At 38.6% G+C, this 23714-nt stretch overlaps 1 protein-coding gene across 1 annotated transcript in view; it reads left to right on the top strand.

Annotated features, from left to right (window-relative positions):
* Positions 1 to 722: 722 nt before the first annotated feature.
* Positions 723 to 23714, top strand: part of smarca2 (SWI/SNF related, matrix associated, actin dependent regulator of chromatin, subfamily a, member 2) — a 67400-nt gene continuing 44408 nt past the window's right edge. Inside the window, exons 1-12 of the mRNA XM_041786794.1 lie at positions 723 to 851; positions 2011 to 2274; positions 2903 to 3032; positions 3491 to 3889; positions 6016 to 6117; positions 10678 to 10930; positions 12889 to 13015; positions 13508 to 13681; positions 14292 to 14465; positions 15516 to 15686; positions 16978 to 17028; positions 21234 to 21364. Coding sequence (XP_041642728.1) covers positions 2041 to 2274; positions 2903 to 3032; positions 3491 to 3889; positions 6016 to 6117; positions 10678 to 10930; positions 12889 to 13015; positions 13508 to 13681; positions 14292 to 14465; positions 15516 to 15686; positions 16978 to 17028; positions 21234 to 21364 — 1946 coding nt within the window. The 5' untranslated portion in view covers positions 723 to 851; positions 2011 to 2040. The remainder of the gene's footprint in view (positions 852 to 2010; positions 2275 to 2902; positions 3033 to 3490; positions 3890 to 6015; positions 6118 to 10677; positions 10931 to 12888; positions 13016 to 13507; positions 13682 to 14291; positions 14466 to 15515; positions 15687 to 16977; positions 17029 to 21233; positions 21365 to 23714) is intronic.

Here is a 23714-nt window from a genome sequence, read left to right as displayed (position 1 = left end):
ACACAGGTGCTGACAGATGAGCCCAGTTAGAATGAAACACAGACTGTGTCACTGATAAACTCTGCCTGCCAATATGGCTAATGGGAGTCTGCCACAGCTGAAATCCACCTGCATTTTACTGGTTGGCAGATGCCAAACCCTGTAGACAAGTGCACAATTTATGGAACTAATGTGTTTTTGAATATACTTGTAAAAAGATCACTAAGTGGTTGTTAGAATTGCTCTCTAAAAGTGATACTAGTGCAGTAGAAACATGGAGTAGGCTATGGCTACACAGGCATTCTCCACTAAAGTATTTACCCCCTCAGAAAATTTAAGAGTCATCTATTTAATATGTATGTTACAAAGTGAAATGGCTACAACCTAAGGGGAAACTCCTTTTCTATGTCAACAAACAAAATGAGACTAGTTTATTGTTAGAAACAGGAAGACTGTTGAGCTATTTTAACCAATAAAACCTCCTTTATAACTGCAGCGGAGCTAAAACATATAATGTAACATGAATCACAAGAATGTTACTTTAATTTCGACACGACAGAGGCCTCTAACACCATTAAATTATTAGAAAAGTATCGTTTCGTTTTCAGCTATGGCCACTCAACTACAAAGTTACAGTAGAGCAGCGAACACGCCCAAGAAACATCATAAGATGATTGGCAAGTAACACAGCCAATCACTGAGAAGGTAGGTGGGATATCCGGTGACATTGACAAATCAGTAATGGCGACACAGGAGAAAGTTTAATATGTCAGCAAAACAACACCAAGGGGGAGTGAACTTATGGACAGCAGTCATATTTTGAAGAAACAATATTTTTACCTGGTTGTGTGCGGTTACAGTACAGCCTAAAGGTAAACTGACCAACAGTGTTTTGTTTGGATAAATAAAGACATATTTTTACTCGGTGTAGCGCTAACTGTCCAAACTTTCTGACGTGGACTCGGTTCGCTAGCAGATTTTGTAACCAAATCCAGTGCCTCCTGGACCAGCTAGCTGGCTAGTAGCTATGCTAACGAACGTAAGCTAACTGTTAGCGGAGTTCCTCAACGGTCGAGAAATGCATGCAGTCTTAAACGTCCCAATTGTTTGTTCCTTTGGGGTCTATGCATCTTATTATCACATTTAAGTTTATATATGCCCATTTACAGTGTCTTCAAGGTCATGTCAGTCTGACTTTCTCTTAAACTTTGATTATGTCTGCACATCCGTGATGGCCACCAGTTTTGGGGGAAGCCATGATCCAATCAGAGTTAGTTCTACGGAGTGACAGGAATCAAGCTAGCGTTACTGTAACTGGACGGGAACAGTGTCTATACAACAATACATCGATAACGCCAGACGTATAATATATATTTTGCACGTTTTATCAACTGTTTTTTTAAGTTAATTTCTTAAAACATCTGTAGAAACAGACACCGTATATGGAATGCATTTTGACGGCCGTCATAAATACATTATTGTCTGTACTACTGGTAAACACGAGTCATTCCTTAGTTGTTTAATGTTAAACTGATGAGTATTTTGTAGGTAAAACAAATAGCATCAGCTGTATATGGGAACCAGTCCCAAACCTGGATTCAGTTGACGCTATTCATCAAAAGAAAGGGTTTTAACCGACAGTCAGGAAGAATAAGTTACTCTTGAATTGTATACAATTCACATTTGTTGTTAAAATTAAATAATGCAGACTTGTTTACCTGATTTACTGCGTACTGCCTTCTTGTTTTGCATATTTCCCCTAAACAAGACATTTTCAAAATTTACACTGAAATGATACAGGTTCTGTGAGTATGTTTGCTTCACAATATCTCTTCAATGACAGAACATTACATCTACCTTTGTGTAAATATGTTGATAATCAACATGATTTAATGCATTTTGTATAAAAAATGTAACTAAAGAATATGCATACAATACGGAAAATAAATCAAAATGTATTATGTTTAATTGTGATTTTATAGCTTCATTGTTGATTTGGTTTTTAAAAATTGTCCCTCTTTTTTCTGGAAGCTGTCTGGAGTCCTTCCAGCAGTTTAGTAGATGTCCACCCCCTCAGACCCTGCAGGAGGTATGTCCCATCCTGGCCCTTCTCCTGGGGCAGGCCTGTCCCCAGGGCCCATCTTGGGCCCCAGCCCTGGACCGGACCCCTCACCAGGCTCTGTCCATAGTATGATGGGACCAAGTCCTGGACCTGGAACCCCCAATGCACATCACAGCATGCAGGGCCAGGGGCAAAGTGATTATTCTCAGGACGCGATGTATCCTATGCACAAGGTACTATGTTCTTGATGTTACTTAATGTTTTTTGATAGAAAATCTGCACAAGGGCAATGCTGTAAGAGCTGTTTTATAACTCTTTGATTTTGTCGATAGTATTAGTTGTTAGATTTTATTTTTAGAATCAAGAGGCTTGTGATAAGAGCATAAAAATCTCTCCGTACGATTCATTAACTCATTGGCTTGTTGCAAATACCTTCCATCGGTGCATATACTGTGTGATACACTACAACAAAAACCCTAATTATTACAGTTACTGCCACTTTTAAATCATTTGACCATAATATTTTTAACACACATTTTGTGATCATCTGTGAAGAGTTATTGTAATAGCATATCATAGTCATTTGCCTGTTGACTGCATGGATAAATTGATAAAATAAAATACTATTTAAGAAAAAACATCTAAGATTTTACACTCAGTGTGCCTGTGAAATCCAACCAATCACTTTTGCCAGAGTTTGACCTACTCTAAGTAGGGATAGAGTTCTGTTTTGTGTATATTTGTGTGTGTGTGTGTGTGTGTGTGTGTGTGTGTATGCATGTGTTTTTTTAATAAATTGAAAATACCTCACTAACACAATCAGTTAATCACAATATTATATCTTTTCCATTACTTTGGCAGACGATGGAAGGTATGAATGACAAAACCATGGCAGATGCAATGCACTTTGGTCACATGAAAGGTGTGGGGATGAGATCTCTACATAGTGGAATGGGGCCTCCACAGAGCCCCATGGACCAGCACAGCCAAGGTATCATGCCAGTTTGTTCTTGAACCTGAGAGCTTCCTATACTTTATTGTATAGTACAACAGACTTAATTTTATAGAAAATTATTGAAATCAGAAACCTTCTCAGTATGGAAAGGCAGTGACTCCCTTCCTTGTTGATTTTTTCCGCTTGGAAATAACTTCTTCTAAAATTCTTACTACTACAAATAAAATTTCTCCCCTAATGTTCTTTTAGTTTGATGCTTCTGTTTTATGAAGTGAAATAATCAAGGGACATATGAAAACAAATAAAAAAGCTTTAGCTGGCTACATAGATTGTCATTTTATGGACATACATTTTCCTATTTTATGTATGCTACCCCTAAGATTTGATTCACAACAGTTTAGGTAAGCTCTGATATCCAGGTTGAGAAACACTGCCTCAAAAACACTTTTTTGAATTGAGTGAATATATAAAAAAAACCTTCCTGTCTCTTGTAGGATACATGTCCCCCCATCCTTCCCCTATGAGTGTTCATGAGCACAGTTCCAGTCCCATGTCAGGAGGTGGAGGTGGTGGGGGACCCACACCACCCCACATGCCCTCCTCCCAGTCAGGCCCTATTATGTCCATGGATCCGCAGGGTGGCATGCCCAACATGAGCCAGCAAGGCCGAGGGCATTCTGCTTTCAGTCCAGTCCAGCTTCAGCAGCTCAGGGCTCAGATCCTGGCCTACAAGATCCTAGGGCGGGGCCAGCCTCTGCCTGAAAACCTTCAACTGGCTGTTCAAGGCAAGAGGAGTCTGCCCACAATGCAACAGCAGCAACATCAGCATCAGCAACAGCAGCAGCAGCAGCAGCAACAGACACCTGGTGCCAGCCCTTATAACAGGCCTCCAGGTAAGAAGACACAACTGTACAGTGATATTGAGGAGCTGAGTATTTGAAGTTATGTGCCGTAATTTTTGAGATAAAGCAGAATAAGGATTGTATTTTTGTTGAACCTCTTGATCTAACGCAACTGATCTGAACTCCCTTGGCACTTGAATATGAGCGCTGTGTCCTCCATAAAGTGTGAGCCAGGCCACCTGTAGCCACAGATGCTTCATATCTCACTGCTGCCAGGAATTTGACCTGAGAGTGTCCACATCTGTAATGCCACCTGGCAGTTGATATAAACAGGCATGGACAGCGTGTCAGCTTGCATTGTGACGATGAATGTAATTAGATTTTGAATTTGAATTCTTTCAGAAATGTCAAATCAATTTGGCATGGTAATAGTATCTAACTTATAATGATACATATTCATACCTTTAAGTACCCCATACATGAGATATGAAATCTGTATAACATCTGCATAATTACTTAGACTAGTATTATGTAACAGTGCACATAAATAGTATTAGAGAAATTACTGCACACCAACTAAAAACAAACAGACAAAAAATCTGAGTAGAGATTTCTCAGATCATTGGGTATGAAGACCATTGATTGAATGTGTTTAAGGGATAAAGTTAAGGCTAAGACTGTGTGATTAACTGATATGGAAGTCTGTTTTGTCCAGACATGTTTCTGCATCCTTAATTTAATCATCTCCCAGGTGGAAAAATGGGAACTTTGTTAAAATCATTTCAGTGTTGCAGTTTTCTTAAAAGTTGACCGGTGGTAGAGCAGTCTATGGGTCAGTCGCAACTATAACCTGACATGCCAGATGGATTTGTTTTACGTATCCATCTGGAAAACCTTCGGTATACAGCATTGGGAGAGGGCAGAGCCTTTGAAAACAAAACCTTGGAGAGTGATTGGATGAACGTTCGGTTGGTCACATCTTTACGGGCCAATCAGAGCAACAAAACACGTGACGTCGTAGCCGCTACCGAGGTGTGTGTGCGAGGAATAAACTCCATATAGAACTGCATAACATGAACCATGGTGACTGTAGACATATCAGTACATGACTTTTGTCATTTTTTTAAAAGAAAACAACTCACTGCTGCTCTTTGTTCTTCTTTTAATGAAGAAATGTTGTCAAGTTCTGATAAAACTGGCGCTTTAGCAGCATTCATGCTAATGTCTTCCTCCATAATGGCAGCCTCTTGTTGCTGCTTGCTTATGTCAGGACTCCGCCATGCCCGAAAGTACTGCTCCTCGTCGCTGATTGGTCCTGTCACTTTCTAACCGGGCCCTAACGGTTCAGACGGGAGCTTTGCAAGATGGATTCTCCAGTGAAAAACAAGGAAACAGGCGTATCCATCTGCTTTGCAAGGTTCCTTATCTTAGCCCTTCCCCTTGGTTTTGCACGTTCACGTCAGGTGAAGAGATGTCTCAGTTCTCTTTTGAATCGAGGGCTATTGCTAAGGGCCAAGAGCTACATAGCCCTTGAAACAAAGATTTTTCAGGACCACACTTGAAACCAAGGGGTATGATAAATTTCTCACCATGCACTGAATTCACTTGCAAAATGGCACAATAGACTATGAAAGAGGTGCATAAATATAAATATTTTCTTCATTGATTGTCGAAAAAAAAAAAAAACAGTTGTGTTTTTCTCATATATTCAATCTTTAGCAACTGGAGGTGGGAATTTATTGTATTTTTGGTATGCACATGTGTAAATGAGGGCTACCAGCTGTTTAAATATATAGTATGAACGAGATGGTTGAAGCTTTATTTTCACCTCTGATGGCATGCTGTTTATTGACAATGTGTGGCATCTTGTTTCTTAAGGGAAGGTTTTCACCTCTACCCCTACCACTCCGTTTTGAGGGGCAAGGCATAGATAAAGGGGAAGGGTGTAGATGAAGGGGATGGGTTAAGGGGTAGAAATGGGATTTGCCCTAAACTGCGGTAAGAAAACAAAGCAGACAGCAAAATGACTTAAAAACCACAAGTAATGTACGATCACCTTCACAGATCGGCTTCATCAGTTTTGTTTTGTTAACAAAACAGGCTCAGAGAATTTTGTATCAAGATGTACAAATTCAGCCCATAACTGTTTCTAATATGATTTTCTTCTGTTTTGAAAGGTATGCCAATGGCACCCATAGGTGGTCCTCAGTCAAGTCCCTGCCCTACACCAGCCATGCAAGGACACAGTCAGAGCACAGGACCCAAGCCATGGCCTGATGGTAAGTCAGCACTAAAGAGGGATTGTGTGGCAGAGCTGCAGACTAAAAAGTCTAGTGTGAGGAAGATTTAGCAGATTTCTTGTTGGAAAATGAATAAAACATCCATAATGTATTTTGATATTTAATAAATCAATTGATATTAAGAATTGTATTGTATTTGATAGAAATAGTTGTTTGCAGTTTTTTTTCTGTATATATTTAAAAAATATCCTTTGATTGATAGAACCTAAAAGAATAGAGGTGGTTAAATTGTTAAACTGTAGAATCTAGTTTATTAACTTCTAAAATGTTCACAAAGTTGCCTCTTAATTTCCATTTCTTTTTAAATATTAAAATATAAAAAAAATTATAAGTGTAAAATGTATTCTTAAAGCATGCACCTTACAGTAGAAATGGTGCATGATTAAATGCAAAGAATATAGAAAGAAACAATTCCAAAAATTTTTGAATCAATATACAGTGCCGTGAAAAAGTATTTGCCCCCTTTCTGATTCCTGAGTTTTTTGCGTATTTATCACAGTTAAATGTTTTGGATCATCAAACCAATTTTTATATTTTATGAAGACAACCCACGTAAATAGAAAGTGCAGTGTTTGAATGATTATTTAATTTTTTAAGGGGGGAAAAAATCCAAACCTATCTGACCCTGTGTGAAAAAGTAATTGCCCCCCTAGACCTAATAACTGGTTGTGCCACCCTTGGCAGCAATAACTGAAATCAAGCGTTTGTGATAACTGGTGATGAGTCATTCGCATTGCTGTGTAGGAATTCTGACCCCCTCTTCTTCACTTGTTTTAACTCAGCCATATTGGAGGGTTTTCTAGCATGAACTGCCGTTTAGGGTCACACCACAGCATCTCAATTGGATTTAAGTCTGGACCCTTACTGGGCCACTCCAAAACCTTAATTTTGTTGTTTTTGAGCCATTCAGAGGTGGATTTGCTGGTGTATTTCGGGTCGTTATCCTGCTTCATAACCCAAGAGTGCTTGAGCTTGAGGGCATGATCGATGGCTGGACTTTCACCTTCAGGATTTTCTGGTAAACAGCAGATTGTTCCATCAATCACAGCAAGTCATCCAGGTCCTGAAGCAGCAAAGCAGCAAAGCAGCCCCATTACATCACACTGCAGCCACCATGTTTGACTGTTGGCATGATGTTCTTTTTATCAAATGCTTTGTTATTTTTACACCAGATGTAACGGGCCGCACACCTTACAAAAAGCTCAACTTTTGTCTCGTCAGTCCAGAGAATATTTCTCAAAAAAGTCTTGGGGATCATCAAGATGTTTGTTGGCAAATGGGAGATGAGCCTTTGTGTTCTTTTTTTTGTCAGCAGTGGTTTTGGCCTTGGAACTCTCCCATGGATGCCATTTTTGCCCAGTGTCTTTCTTATGGTTGAGTCATGACTTCTGATCTTAACTGAGGCTAGTGAGGCCTGCAGGTCTTCAGATGTTGTTCTAGGTTCCTTTTGTGACCTCCTGAATGAGTCGTTGTTGCAATCTTGGAGTAATTTTGGCTGGTCAAACACTCCTGGGAAGGTTCACCACTGTTCCCAGTTTTCTCCATTTGTGGATAATGGCTCTGACTGGGGTTTGCTGGAGTCCCAAAGCCTTGGAAATGGCTTTGTAACCTTTTCAAGACTGGTAGATTTCAATCACTATGTTTTTTCATTTGTTCTTGAATTTCTTTGGTTTGTGGCATGATGCGTTTCTTTCTGAGATCTTGTAGCGTACTTCATTTTGTCTGACAGTTTCTATTTAAGTGATTTCTTGATTCAACAAACCTGGCAGTAATCAGGCCTGGGTGAGGCCAGTGAAATTGAACTCAGCTTTCCAAGAACTGTGGTTAATCACAGTTAACTCTTGATTTAACAAGGGGGAGCAATAATTTTTTCACATATGGCCAGATAGGTTTGGATTTTTCCTCCCTTAAAAAATTAAATAATCATTCAGACACTGCATTTTCTATTTACTTCGGTTGTCTTTGTGAAATATAAAAATTGGTTTGATGATCTGAAGCATTTAAGTGTGATAAATATACAAAAAACTCATGAATCAGAAAGAGGGCAAATACTTTTTCATGGCACTGTAAGCTTGCCAAAAAACTGGATTTTTATAAAGGATTTAAGTGAATAAGTTAGGGTAAGAAAGTTTTTAAAACCACTGAACACACTGGTTTGTTGCTAAAATCCATTTCCCTTGTCCAGAGAGGGACAGGAGCTTATGGGGGGGTTGCTAGCTACGGTGCAGCTAACAATTGCTCAGCTTGTTTTGTGTTATCCCCAGATGTAGTTTTCTGTTACGACAAATGTATCTGTCATTTGAAACCAAACATAAAAACATAAAACATGTTTTACCACCAGTTCATTATAGTAACATGTAGAAGGTCTTCTACATGTCTGAAAGAGGAGTGTAAATGAAACACCTGTCAACCTCACTGATGCCACTGAATCCAACACTCCTTTACATGCACTTGAAGTCTAAAGTCACAGTGGGCTTCAGTAGTTGAAATTTACATTACACAATCTCATTCAACACATCATTTTTAAGACTAACCAAGCTGTTTGATGTGTAGTCTTACATCCGGGGATCTTTGAAAGGAGACCAAAGTGAATTCCCTTAAGCTACACAAGATTAGTGAAGAAAGATGCTGCAATCAGAGGTTGAGATAAAATATGTAGAGCCCGACCGATATGGGATTTTTGGGGCCGATGCTGATAACGATATTGGGGGCTAAAAAAGCCAATATTCGATATATCGGCCAATAACCGATATTTTGGCCAATATATGAAATAAGAACATTGATATACACAGGATATATACTGTACATAAACACAAATATGGACATGTGAATACCCAGTTGCATTTATCTTTTTTTATTTCACAAAGATGCAACTTAGCCGTTAAAACGCTGTATAATAGTCTTATACTGTGGCTGTGGACCATATTAGACAGGAAAATGATAAATGGAGAGCCATATTTACATCGCTGTGGCAAATATGCACATAGAATATGTTTACAGTGTGTTTCTTGATAACCCTGAGGAAGGCCACAAGCTTAAATGTGGCTGTTTTATAAAGTTGTTCTCTAAAGATCTACTATTAGTGAAACTTTCTGTCTCCACACTGGTAGAATATGTCACAGGAAAGATAAACACTGTATGAATGCTTTTCTGGTTTGTGCTTTTCAAAGTAAAAGCCCGGTTTAGCTTTTCTGTAGAGAAACTCTGTTCACCTGTACAGAATGCTTTTATTTTGACACACTTCCTCTGTACACTAAATGAAGTCGCTTTGAGAACAGGGCTTTGAGAGCAGGGAGATGCGGCTGACAGGCAGAAAACTCGTGCCCTGTGTGAAAGCCGCACCGGCAGGAACTGGAGCTAACATGCGCGGCACATGCAAGCAGCAAAACACGATCCCAGTCTGAAACGGGCGTTAGTCCTTACTCTGCACGAGGACAGAGCTGCCTGTGAGTGCTAAGGGACGGAGAGGGGCCCATGGCAGCAGAGCTGCTCAGTGAGAATAGCAACAATGTTACATGCTTTTACTTCAAAGTCTCCAAAACTCTCCAGTAACACCAGAAAAAGTCGCTATATTTGTCACTAGTTGCTTTTTTGAAAAAGAGTCGCCAGAGGGGTCTGAAAACTCGCTAAATATAGCGACAAAGTCACTAAGTTGACAACACTGAGTGAGGGAAAGCTGCTACTGAACTCTGCGTCTGAGGGGGGAGGGGACAGGCACTCGGGCTGAATTCAGCATGGAGACACAACACAGAGTGACAGGAGCAGAGACAATCCCTGCAAAAAAACAGTTAATATATCGGCTACATTTTGGCGGATGTTGATTAATCTGTGAAACGCTATAATTGGCCCAATTAATCGGCCCACCGATAAATTGATCGGGCTCTAAAAATATGTTAGAACAGCTCAGGCTTTGAAAATGCCCAAATAACTTTCTGCTCTGAATACTGACCCAATCACAAAGACATGATTTGCATATGATGCTGATCACCTGGACAGGTCCTTGTTGATGATAAAAGAGAGGCATGATTGATGAAGTCAAAAAACAAAGAAAATGCCTGATGTAAATATCTAAAAATCTACACAGTAAGTTAATGGAATTTTGAGCAAAAATAGTCTTTTATAAATATTATTATGAAATTGATTCCCAATAGGATAAAAGCTTAAAGTCTATTATTCCCAAAGTCTCAATTTTCTTGTACTTTGAACAGTTTTGTTTATCTTTAGGGCATAAATTTACTCTTTGGTTTACAAGCTTTTGAAGTTATATTTAAATGTTGCCCATGTCTAACCTGCAGACCTGCAAGCTTTGTCTAAGAAAATCACATAAATTATTTTCAATATAGGATTAAACATTATATTTTCATTATAATAGATACAAAAATATAGGCAATCATATATTTCTGCCACACTACTTTTGGTATCAGATTCAAGAAGTATTTCCTCCATTGCTGGGAGGTACAGCCATAAGTGCGTAGAACATCAGTGTGAAAGCAGTTTTGTGAATTTGACCCAATAACAAACAGAGCCCTTTGTCTCCAGGTCAGGGTGGTGAAAATCAAGCCAACATTCAGAAGCACCTCACCTCTGTTGCCAGTGGACGCCCATCCCCTGCTCCTCCTCAGGCCTCTGCTGTCCCACCTGCACCCATGCCAGGCAGTTCAGTGACCCCCCAGCCTCCTGGGCAGCAGGTGTCCCCCATGCTTCAGATACAGCAGAAACAGAACCGCTTTACACCAATCCAGAAGCCCCAGGGCTTGGACCCTGTGGGGATCCTGCAGGAGAGGGAGTACAGGTATTTATCTGTGTAACCTATTTTAACACTTTGTATCCATTATAAATACTGCTTGGGAACACTTTCTGATCAATAATCATAAATAATCATGCCTAAACAGGCTCTCTTGGCAACTTCAAATGAATCTAAAGTATTAAACCTGCCTTTGAATGACATACAGTCATGGACGAAAGTATTGGCACCCCTAGAATTTTTCCAGAAAATACACCATTTCTCCCAGAAGTGTTGCTATTACAAATGTTTTTGGTATACATGTTTATTTCATGTATGTGCATTGGAACAACACAAAAAAACATAGGAAAAAAGCCCTAATCAAGAAGTTTATAACCCATGGGACTGTGGTTAATCTCCCTGGATGTGGACGGAAGAGAAAAATTGCCAAAAGAATGCAACACAGGATAGTTGGAATGGTGGATGAACATCCTCAGTCAACTTCCACACAAATTCAGGCTGTCTTGCAGACTCAGGGTGCAAAAGTGTCAGCTCGGACCATACATTGTCATCTGAATGAGATGAAGCACTATGGCAGGAGACCGAGGAGACCCCCCACTGCTGACAAAGAGACATAAAAAAGCCAGACTAGAGTTTGCAAAAATGTACCTGAGTAAGCCTCAATCCTTCTGGGAGAACATTTTGTGGCCAGATGAGACTAAGGTAGAGCTTTTTGGAAAAGCACATTATTCTACTGTTTACAGAAAATGGAATGAGGCCTACAAAGAAAAGAACATAGTACCCACAGTCAAACATGGTGGAGGTTCAAAGACGTTTTGGGGTTGTTTTGTTGCCTCTGGCACTGGGTGCCTTGACTGTGTGCAAGGAATCATGAAATCTGGAGACTATCTAAAAATTTCCAGCAGGAAAATGACCTGAAACGTTGCTCAAAAAGCACAAAGAAATGGTTGGAGACAAAGTGCTAGAAAGATCTGAAGTGGCCAGCAGTGAGTCCAGATCTAAATCCCATTGAACATCTATGAAGAGATCTCAAAATTGCTGTTGCAAGAAGGCCCCCTTCAAATCTGAGTAACCTGGAGCGGTTCGCAAAAGAAGAGTGGTCCAAAATTCCAGTTGAGAGGTGTAAGAAGCTTGTTGATGGTTATAGGAGGCAATTGGTTTCATTTTTTCCCAAGGGTGTGCAACCAAATAGTAAGTTGAGAGTACCAACAATTTTGTCTGTCCCTTTTTTTAAGTTTTGTGTACAATTATGTCAATTTTGACTTTTTTTTTCTTCAGCTTTTTTGTGTTGTTCCAACGTACATAAAGGAAATAAACGTGTGTATACCAAAAACATTTGTAATTGCAACAATTACTTGTTGCAAAACCTAGTGGAATGATTTTAGTGTGATGCGTCAGTGCTTAAACTGTTTCAGCACATTTAACAACTGATACTGATATAACAGTGATCATTTTGGTCACTGTAATTAAGATGTGAAAGTTTTATATTGTTACATCTAGAGTTAGATACATCAGACTTATATAGAATTATAATAAAACCCATATTCAGAGTTCCCTAAAACTGGGAAGACTATCTGCTTTATAACCAAGATGGTCATTGGTAAAAGTTCTGTGTCCACAATCACAACCTGCCATGATTGTCTGTGATCTGAGCCTACCGGTTTCAACATTTTGTGAACATAGAGACCACTAATTGTGTTGGCCCTCAGGCTTGTTTATTTCTGCATGAGAATTTGAGCCTCATGCGTTGTTGATCTCTTCCTTGTACTCACAGATGACCCTTTACAAGAAAAGCTCTGAGGCAAGAGAGCTGCCCACCCTTCACCTATCAAGCTCAATAAGAAGAGTACAAAATAGTTACCATTTAAATATGTAAAGACAAATACGTTTGGCCGAGAGTTAGGCCTTACAGGCTGTTAGTGTGTCTCACCATGTATTCGTTTTCCCTTTAATAGTGTAAATGTTTAACTCACTCACGTTTGGCTCACTATCCTTATGTTCCCTAGACTGCAGGCTCGGATTGCCCATCGAATCCAGGAACTGGAGAGTTTGCCAGGATCTCTGCCTCCTGACTTGAGGACTAAAGCCACAGTGGAGCTCAAGGCACTGCGTCTGCTAAATTTCCAGCGTCAGGTAAACAGCAGGGTTATGTTTAATGTCACTGAGCTGAACAAGTTTTGTCTTTAAACTAAATTTTAATTCCTTGGGATACAAAATGACTCAAAAAGTTGTTTGAAACTGGAACTCTTTATTTTCTATGAAATGAAAAAGAAAATACTGTATGGTACCCCACTCTCTGTTATTTTTACAATAACAGAGATGTGGTAGTTCGCCTCCTAACTTCAAATTGCTAAAAAATCTTAATACTAAATAAGTTATTGCATATTATTAAACACAATAATTTATTCCTCTTTGATTGCAGTTTTTGATCCCTGCCTCAGCAATATCCCTACATTTGTATGTTAATAGTTTTGAGATTTAAACAAAATAAACCATATTTCATAGGCTACCTTCTTAGTTTATCATTAACTTTTCAGCAAACTGAAAATCTAGAGACTAGCATTCAGTTTGTAAGAATCAAATACCTGGCAATAAGATCTGATGTCAAAATTATTGTATTTGTAGTTGAGACAGGATGTGGTGGCGTGTATGAGGAGAGACACAACCCTGGAGACAGCCCTCAACTCAAAGGCTTACAGGCGCAGCAAGCGGCAGACATTGAGGGAAGCCCGTATGACCGAGAAGCTGGAGAAACAGCAGAAGCTTGAGCAGGAGAAGAAGCGCAGACAGAAACATCAGGTGAGGCACAAACGAGTTTGCAAGATAGAAATCTCAATCATCCACCCTTCTTTCATTTTTTAATGTAGAAATGAACATTGTAGGTTATATGTTGAATTGGATTTTGGAGTCTTCCCTCACTGGCAATTAGAAGTAATGCAGGTTTAAGGGTTCTCAGCTCTTGCTTCACTTTCAAACCTGCAGGCTTGTCAACTTAGACATACAGTCTTTGTATGAACCAGTACACTAGCAGCACTTGTTTCAAACATGTAATATGCTGGCTTTTGCATCAGTTTTTGTCAAACTCTAGTAGTGAATCTGGTGCTGTTATGATACAAACACAAGCTGAACTGATGTTTTATTCAAGCTTCAGTTAACAAAGTGAAACTGAAGAGACAGTAAAAACTAGAAAACAGACATCAGTTGTCTGTTGACAGTGGGTATCCACAATCAAACTATACAATGTCAGAAAGCTGAAGATTTCAGAGCTGCAGCATCAAATGCTCAGTCCTTGCTAAAATGAATCAGTTTAAAGTGGAGTCTGACAACATAGTGCTTTGTATTTCTTACTTGTTTTCCTAGCTGTCAAAATAGTGTTTTACCTCAACTAGTTTTCTGACTTGTTTTTCAGGAATATCTCAACAGCATCCTTCAGCATGCAAAAGACTTCAAAGAGTACCACCGCTCAGTGTCAGGTAAAATACAGAAACTCACCAGAGCTATTGCCGCCTGGCACACCAACACTGAGCGAGAACAGAAGAAGGAGACTGAGAGGATCGAGAAGGAAAGGATGAGGAGACTGATGGTGAGGACCTTGAAGTCAACATGTAATGTTTATTTAACCTTTTTAAAGGATTATTTTGCAGTCAGAATACTCAAGTTTTTTTACCGTGTCCCCAGTAATAAGTTTGATCTTTTACACAATCAAATACAACTTAGAGAAAACAAGCTAAATATGGCTAGCTGTTAGCCTCATTCTTCATCCACAACTCCTTTTCAGTTCAATTGTGGTATGTTTTACAAGACATGTTGTTAAAACATTTCTGACAGTCCATCCGTTGGTCAGCTTGTGCATTGTTACTTTGTGACATTCCACAGAGTGTGTGCTTGGCTGTCCTCATAGTCCTCCCCACACAGTGCGATTTCTGGGAAAGATAATTCTAAACAAACGACAGGAAAATCTGTCTAGATAATCTGAAGAACCATTTGATAGTCTGACCTTTACTGAATTTTGTAATATCCAGTTGATGTATTTGTCAGTAGACTTGAAAGCAATATAGATGTAAGGAGAAAAGAGAAAAAGGAGCTGCACTCAGTTCTTAGTGGCAGTTTCCACTGGGTATTTTATGGAGTTTAGTGTGTTTAATATCCTTTTCAACTTACAGTATTTGAACGTTTGCACTGACACATACAGCTACTCTGAGTAATTTCTTGACAACATTACAACTTTAGGATTGCAGTTAGAGGTTCTGGCAACAGCCTTGACTGTACTCGTTATTTGGGAATATATTCCAAGTATGTTCTATGATTCGATACTTTATATTGATGTTGTAGCACCAAGAGCTGCCTTTACGATATAGTGTAAAGGCAGTGACCCACTGACTTTGAGATATTAACAAGCTAGGGATCTGGTTGGCCTTATTTTTTGAGGCAGTTGCCCTCCAAGCTGACAGCCCAGATTTGAAATAGACTAATGGCTTCTTTTTGGCTTGTCTTTCCCCTCTCTCCCCCGTTTCTTACGCTGTCCAATGTCCTGTCAAATACAGGCATAAGGAATTTTAAAAGGCAATTTAAATGTTGATTTTATCCTAAAGTCACTTCAACCATTAAGCTCCTATCACAATTCTCCACTCAGGCAGAAGATGAGGAAGGCTACCGTAAACTGATTGACCAAAAGAAAGACAAGCGTCTGGCCTACTTGCTGCAGCAGACAGATGAATATGTGGCCAACCTTACAGCCCTGGTTTATGAACACAAAGCTGCCCAGGCAGCCAAGGAGAAGAAGCGGAGGAAGAAGAAAAAGAAGGTAGGACATGAAATTCAAGTGGCTCCTCATAGGATGTGCTTTAAGATCAATGAATTTCACCCTTTTATTCCAGTGGTTTCTGAAAAGCAAAGTTTGTCTCCAAGGTCAAAGGGATTTTTTTTTTTCTATTTTTCCTTGTGAGTGAAATAAAGAGAAAAATGCCAGAAAAGCACTGTTATTAGTCCTTCCCTCAATGCTGTCTGCCTTCTTTCGTCCCGTGTTTAGCATCCAGTTTCGGAACCTTTTTACCTCATAATTCTGAGATGTTTATTAAACTGGTCAAAAATGAACAGTTTTCTAACCGCCAAAATGTTTGCTCAGAAACAATAAAAGAAACAACCAGAAAAGCATTCGGAGAGCGCAGACCTCCGCCATTAGCCCCATCTCCCAATAGTACAGAATCCTTTAAAAAAATTCCTGGATTCAGACGGTGATCCGGATAACTCCCAAAATCTAATCAGTTCTTCCTTATGCCATTTCTGACATTTCCTGAAAATTTCATCAAAATCCGTCCATAACTTTTTGAGTTATGTTGTTAACAAACAAACTAACTAACAAACCAACAAACCAACAAACCCTGCCAATCACATAACCTCCTAGGCGGAGGTGAAAATAACAAAAACAACATTGGCAAAAATATGATAACAAGAGGTGTGCATTCTTAAATAAACTCAAACCAGCCCTGATGTGAAGAACAAACCACAATGACACGAGTCATACCTCATAAAACTATTATATATAATCTCACAGTTCATTATTTCATTCAATTCAAGCATTTTCTGAAATGAAAATGTGGTTATTGTGGAGCTTCACAGAACCTCCTCCATGTGATTTTATGCTCCATATGGATTTAAATCCCAGTGACAGGATGGGCACTCCTCTTCACCTAATTTCCCACCTCATTCAGAGATGCAGAACTAATCAGTAATCCAACACCTGTGGAGTCTTCACAGAGATCCCTGACACTTACATCAGCTAGTTGAAAAGCCTCCTCCCATGATGCCAAGTTAAGCACATGATCATGATTCTGGAAAAAGCACCTTGTTAAAAGAATAGTCTCAGTAGCAGCATAAAGGAAAAAGGTACCTCACATAAGCCCTAATGATCTTGTTTAACAGATCTGACATTGTCAGTTTTAGGGGAAATGATCAGAAACAACTGAAATCAGTATGGCGGCACCACTTCTAATAGACACGGTTGTTGTCTTTACTTAAGAAATGCCTAATTAACAGTTGTATGTGACTGTGTTGAAAAATTGCTTATTAGGATCGTGTGTGTGTTTGATGTCTAGAAGGTGGATGGAGATGGAGAAGGCACCAGTGCGATTGGACCTGATGGAGAGGTGAGTTTCTGATGTTATTGTTTCCTTTTTGTTGTTAAATTTGGCCAGTTTATGAAGAAAAGCAGGGCTTCCCAAAATTTGTTTACTGAGTGAGTGAAAAATAAAGTGACACCTTGGCTCTATTGTGTAACGAAACTTACAGACTGGCTGTTAACCTTTTATATTTAAAAGATCCTGAATCAAATCTTGAAAGTGGGGCTAGCAAATTAAACTGGTATTGAAACAATACACAAACTTTGGCTTTTTCAGTCAGTCTAGATAGATGTACATACAGTATTTATCACTGCTCAAAAAGCTGTAACAGTTTGTGAGCATGGATGTTTTAAATCACTGACAAGTGAAGTTTCACCACTAATGTGTCTAAGGTATGATTTTCCACATTTTCTGTTGCTCTTTTAATGTAGTAGGTCCTAAAAAGTGTCCTTGGAGGGCTTTAAGATTGTTTATAGTCACATGAGACACCAGTGCAGCAGAATCAGGGGCTTTCAAACTAAAGTCAGGAGAGGCATCAATGCTCAATGTTTTATTCTTTGCTTTAATCGCCAAAATAAACATAACATTCTTTGAAGATCTGTAAAATTAATGAGCTGCTCAGAGTAAGGAATGATATGGACTTGTTGTAAACTTCAGCTATTCATGTTCATACTAACATCGTAGAGTCAGTTTGAAAATTATAAAATCAAAACCAAATGTGCTGTGTTGGAACGATTGTTGTATTTAGACTTTCTATGTTCAACCAAACTCAAGTGAAAATGGATTTTCAGTCCATCAAAATTTGATAGTTTTTGAGCCTTAGAAAGAAAGACCTGAAACTAATAGTCATTTCCTGATGTCTATGACAAACACATAACTTGAAAATAAATCAAGTAATTGCTGTAAACATGCTACTACTGTTGTGGTTTGGTTCAGACATAACTATATGTAACTGACTTTGTTCTACCGAGAGTTTTTCGTTACTTTGAATAGATTATTCAATTTTTTTCTAGTTTTTTAAGTATTCAAAAATAAATTGGACATGTCAGAATAATTTTTTGGGGAAAAAATTTTCAAGAAATTCAGTTGAACTTATAAACTTCTTTTAATTGTTTGTATTTGTGTCATTATGTCAGTTGAACTGATTAAAATCAGGTAAAGAGGAGCTCATTGTGATGCTGCTACAGAGAAATGCGCACAAAATCTGAAGCCTAATTTATCTTAATTGATCTTTAGAGTGGGTTCTACACTCCTAAGTACTTTTTGTTTGTTTCTGGTGCCTTCATAACATTTTTAACAAATGGGCACTACCGTACATCAACATCCCAGAGCCAAATTAGGGATAGTCAGTAGTAGCTTTTAGACCATTTAACAGCTAATTATAAACAAGTGTACTTCAGGCTTTTGTGAAGTGTAAATATTGCACTTCGGCAGGTGGCCTGGAACATGACTGCATAATGGATTTTTAAATTTTAGTTGGTAACTTCTGAGTTTTTATATTGGAAACTGTCAGCTAACCCAGCCCTAAATTGCTGTAGAAGGTGATGTTCACAACTTGTTCCTGTGACCCCCAGGTGGCCAAAATTAGTGACATCTCTTGTTTGAACATTTTAAATGATGGGTCTCAGGCTTCAATTGCTCTCCCATTTGAATCTATTTAACTACTCGGGGAATTATATTGTGTGGGTAGTTATTTCTCTGCTGTTATGAGACCAAACCTGTACTTTACCCCAGTCTAAATGTGCTCCAGCAGAGTGTTAAAAACATTTATAGAATTAGACAGCAATTATCCTGTGACCCACAGACTGTGAGCTGGGTGACAGTATATCCAAAGCTTATCAAACCTCTTTAAAGCAATTTATCAGAAACTTGTAGGAAGTCTAGTGTATAAACTGACATTTCACTGTCCCTTTAATTATTCGTCATAAAAGTGTAAGTGAACCCCCAGCTCAGAGCTAACTCCGTAATTCAAAAATGCTCAGAAAGTGAGCACTTCAATACTGAGAGGAGGGAGGGAAAAGGACGGGGTTTTCCAGATGAGGTGAGAGTGACAGTGACGTCCCCTTGTCAGAGAGAGACACAGACAGAGTCCCACAGCCCTTCTGCCTCACAGCGATCTTTTGAGGTGGAGGATTTTCCCCCTCCAGAGTTCCCTGACTCCATAGTGTGGTGATGGACCGTGGTGGTTCTGAGCACCTGAGGACCTGTTCAGTCCATTTGCTCAAGCAGCGGTGTTACTATAGCCGGAGCTCTCAGAGCTGAAATAGTGCAGGTGCAGGGGAGGATTAACCTGGCACGCCAGATGGATTTGTTTCACACATCCATCTAAGAAAGCTTCAATAGGAAACGTTTGAGAAAAAGTAGAGGCTTTGAAAAATCCTCGGAGTAGATTGGGTGAACGTTCTGTCTGCCACATCTCTACGGGCCAATCAGAGCAACAAAACACGTGACATAGCTGCTAGAAAGCTGTGCGTGCGCAGCTACTGAGGAATAATGCGAAACATGGCGCCTATAGACATGTAAGTACTCGACTTTTGTCATTTTTGAAAAGAACTTTGTTAAAATCATTTCAGTGTTGCAGTTTTCTTAAAAGTTGACCGGTGGTAGAGCAGTCTATGGGTCAGTCGCAACTATAACCTGACATGCCAGATGGATTTGTTTTACGTATCCATCTGGAAAACCTTCGGTATACAGCATTGGGAGAGGGCAGAGCCTTTGAAAACAAAACCTTGGAGAGTGATTGGATGAACGTTCGGTCGGTCACATCTTTACGGGCCAATCAGAGCAACAAAACACGTGACGTCGTAGCCGCTACCGAGGTGTGTGTGCGAGGAATAAACTCCATATAGAACTGCATAACATGAACCATGGTGACTGTAGACATATCAATACATGACTTTTGTCATTTTTTTAAAAGAAAACAGCTCACTGTTGTTCTTTGTTCTTCTTTTAACGAAGAAATGTTGTCAAGTTCTGATAAAACTGGCACTTTAGCAGCATCCACGCTAATCTCTTCCTCCATAACTGCACCAGCTCTTGCTGCTGCTTGTTTATGTCACGACTCTGCTGATCCTGAAAGTACTGCCCCTTGTAGCTGATTGGTCCTGTCACTTTCTAACCGGGCCCAAACGGTTCAGATGGGAGCTTTGCAAGATGGATTTGCCGGTGAAAAACAAGGAAACGGGCGTATCCATCTGCTTTGCAAGGTTTGGGGAGGATGGGAGTGGTCTCTGAATGAGAAAGTCAGTTAGGGGTGGTAACCTTTAACGGTTATATAGAGTTTGTGATGTAGAAACCTACCGATGGTAGGATTCTAAGTCACATAAGCCCCACCTTTTCAGAAAAGATTTTTCAAAGCAGATGTCTGTTTGAGCTAATTAAAAGCCATAAAATCCAGATTTTTATCAGTTTGGTGCAAATTTCAGCTATAACACCAACATTGATGTGTTTTTATCAGTCAGATACCTCAGTGTACAGATGAAAAAAAAATTTAGTGCTCACTACTGCTTTAAAAGTTAAATCAATCTCTTATCAGTTTTTATCAACAGAATATCAATAGATTTGACCATAAAATAAAATATTTGCATACATTAGCTGTAGTTGCAGTTACAAAATCAATTAATCTTCCTTTGATTATTAACATGAAAAACATAGGTGTTTTTGTTTTGACAGAGAAAAATCAAATACAAAGCTATTCATTCATTTTATAGTTATTACATAGATTTTCTTATTTCTAAGACCAGAGCTAGTCTGATGTAAATTAGAGCTAGTGTGTGAAGGTGAAAAGGAAACATTTATGATGAAATATGCAAAGTAGAGATTCAGGGTTTTGTTTAATTGATTAGTTGACTTGTCAATTGAGATACACCAGTTGTGAAAATCAGTGCTGATACTGTTGTTAAAAATAACAATTTTGCTAATTGCTGATACTGATGTGTATAAGCCTGTCGACCATATGCAGCCATCGTCAACAAAGAAATCAGCAGCTTCTAATGCTCATTTAAATTTGAGGGGATGTTGGAGTTACGTATTCTTGTTTTGGAAAGAGTAATACAATAGGTTCTTAAATTATAGATTTTTACATTGTTTTTACACAGCCTAAGTTGTCATAGCACAAATGTTTCAATATTAAAAGGAGGTTAAATTAAAAATGCATTTATCTAAACCATACCAACAAGAGTTCAGTTTAATCTGTCTGCATGTTTTTCCTAATGTTGTGTTTTGACCTGCAGCCCATGGATGAGAGCAGCCAAATGAGTGAGCTTCCAGTCAAAGTGATCCAGACAGAGACTGGGAAAGTCCTGCAGGGAACGGATGCTCCTAAATCCAGCCAGCTTGAGGCTTGGCTTGAGATGAACCCTGGGTGAGGAGGCTGCTGTCTGCATAAACTATCATCAAACTCTTAGATCCCTTAGTGGTTTAGATTTTTTTTTTTTTTTTTTTTTTTTTTTTTTTACTTACTTACTAAAGTATTGAAAGGTTATATATCCTTAGTTTGTTGCTGTCATAGTTTTTCCACACTGATTAAGGGGGTAAGAAAGACTTTTAAAAGATAAACCCAGAAGTACTGTTTATTTTCAATTCCAAGAGGGAAAACAAGACTGCAGTGCTTAATTTGCCTTCACTTATGCAAACACACCAGCATTTGGACAACTTCATTCGATTAAGAGTAAAAAAAAAAAAAAAAAAAAAAACAAGTCCAAGGAAGATAAAGTCAGCTTGAATACCTTCTGTGCATAACCAAAGCTGAAGCTGCTCTCACATTCTGCTTTCATGCTGAACAAAATTGCACAATTTTTATTCACTTAAACATTGTTGCATCATTTTTTGATTTGGAGGCATATTGTGAACTCTTTAATACTTTATGGCTCTGTCCTTTTCATTCATTGTAAAACTATTTAGAAGCAAAGATTCAAAAACAACATACAAGCAAACATTTTTCATTCTCTATCATTCTCTACAGTGAAAAGAACACAGGGAATTATTTTAGATCAAAGGTTCTTTTGAGTCCACAATGTAGTAGCGATGAAATGGTTACCAGTATTAATGATCACCCTGATAAAATTCCCCTGCAGTTATCATATTATTGATTTATTAATTACCACAAAACCACAAGTGATAACTGCACTATCATGGTAGGCTGTGTCCACTCTGGTGCTACTAGGTTTGTTTATTGAGTTGATAGAGGAAATAAATGTCCACAGATTGACCAGCAATGTAAAGAAACATTTTATTAAGGAGGGGGTGTTCCTGTGTCCCTCTTCTGCTCTCCTACCTGTACCACTCACTGTGACTGTTCGAGTACAGAGACACTGACAGACAAGTAGGTCTAAGAAGCACTTTAATAGTGGGCCAATCAATTCATAAGCTCAGAACACATCGAATCAAAACCTTAGACTGTTGGCTTGACAAAAAACCCCCAAAAAAACCACACACAATAAAAAAACAAAAAAACAATGATTGTGGGAGTAGTATGCACTCACTGGCTTTAGCTGCTCCTCCACGACTTAGAAAGTGGATGAAAAGCATTCTTGAACTTTGAGGCAGCTCCTGTTAGTTAAGAATTATCTGGTGCTGAAATCCTCATTGAAATCACTAGGGCTGTAGTCAACCAAAGAAGGACTTGGTCGACCAAATTTGCACCCAGGCATCAACCAATCGATTGGTCTTTCAGGTAAAAAACAAAAATTAGTTAATTAATTAATTAAAAAAATAAATTTAAAAAAATTACCTTGTTGGGGACCAGTTTAATCCATTCAGGTTCCTCAATGCACCTGCTTGGTGCTCTAAATGATCCTTAAGTTAACATAACAAGCCTTTGGAAGCATTAATACATTTTTTAGGCTCGTCACACCGGACTGAAAAAATAGTTAATTGAGAGACGATCAGAACACGCCTGCCTTTGATCTCCGTGATCCCCGCATGGTTACTCTTTAAACTCATACAGCCTACAAAAAAACCTATGATCACTGTTTTTTATTCATTTATACTGGTAAATATTAACAGGATCACTTGATCCATAAAAAGATTATAAGAAGAGATGATACTACGCAGCCTATTTGCCGACAGGTGAAATAAACTGACCTCGGGAGTTGTCTCATACCACTTCTGTTAAAAACAGATTGTCCTTGTCTTTCCACAAAACAGCAGAGAAGTATTAGTAGTGGTATTGATAAGGACTCAGATTGATAAGGAGCTTTGGATTGAAAATATGACTCGCATATTTGGTTTTCTTTGGTCACTTTGGTACTCTTTTGTCCTGTCAAAAGTAATTAATAGATACTATGTTGTTTAAAGCATCTGGTATTAAAGCAGTATCAAACATTTAGACAACCTTAATAAAAAAAGTACTTTTGTTAATGCACATTTGATAAGCTTTGCATGTTTACCTTTATTATTTATACAGACAAAACATATATAGTTCTTGTGCTGCTAATTTGATTTGTAGTGTTTTTAATATCAAACTTGATGAAATGATGAATCAGAATTTTTTGTAGATTTTCAGTAAATTGTAACAATACTGTGATAGTATTGGTAGCTGTGATACTTTTAGTGATTTTTATTGTAATATGAAATTTTACATTAAAAAAACGAAATACAAATGTCTTCAAGATAAAGCACATATTTGAAATATTTTCATCAGCTGATTACAAATGTGTAAACATGGAGGAAAACATAGCAGAAATGAAGTTTATTCATGCTTAAACTGCAGA

Source organism: Cheilinus undulatus, linkage group 5, assembly GCF_018320785.1.
Source record: "Cheilinus undulatus linkage group 5, ASM1832078v1, whole genome shotgun sequence".
NCBI classification, from domain to species: Eukaryota; Metazoa; Chordata; class Actinopteri; order Labriformes; family Labridae; genus Cheilinus; species Cheilinus undulatus.
This window is presented reverse-complemented; position numbering and strand designations above follow the sequence as displayed.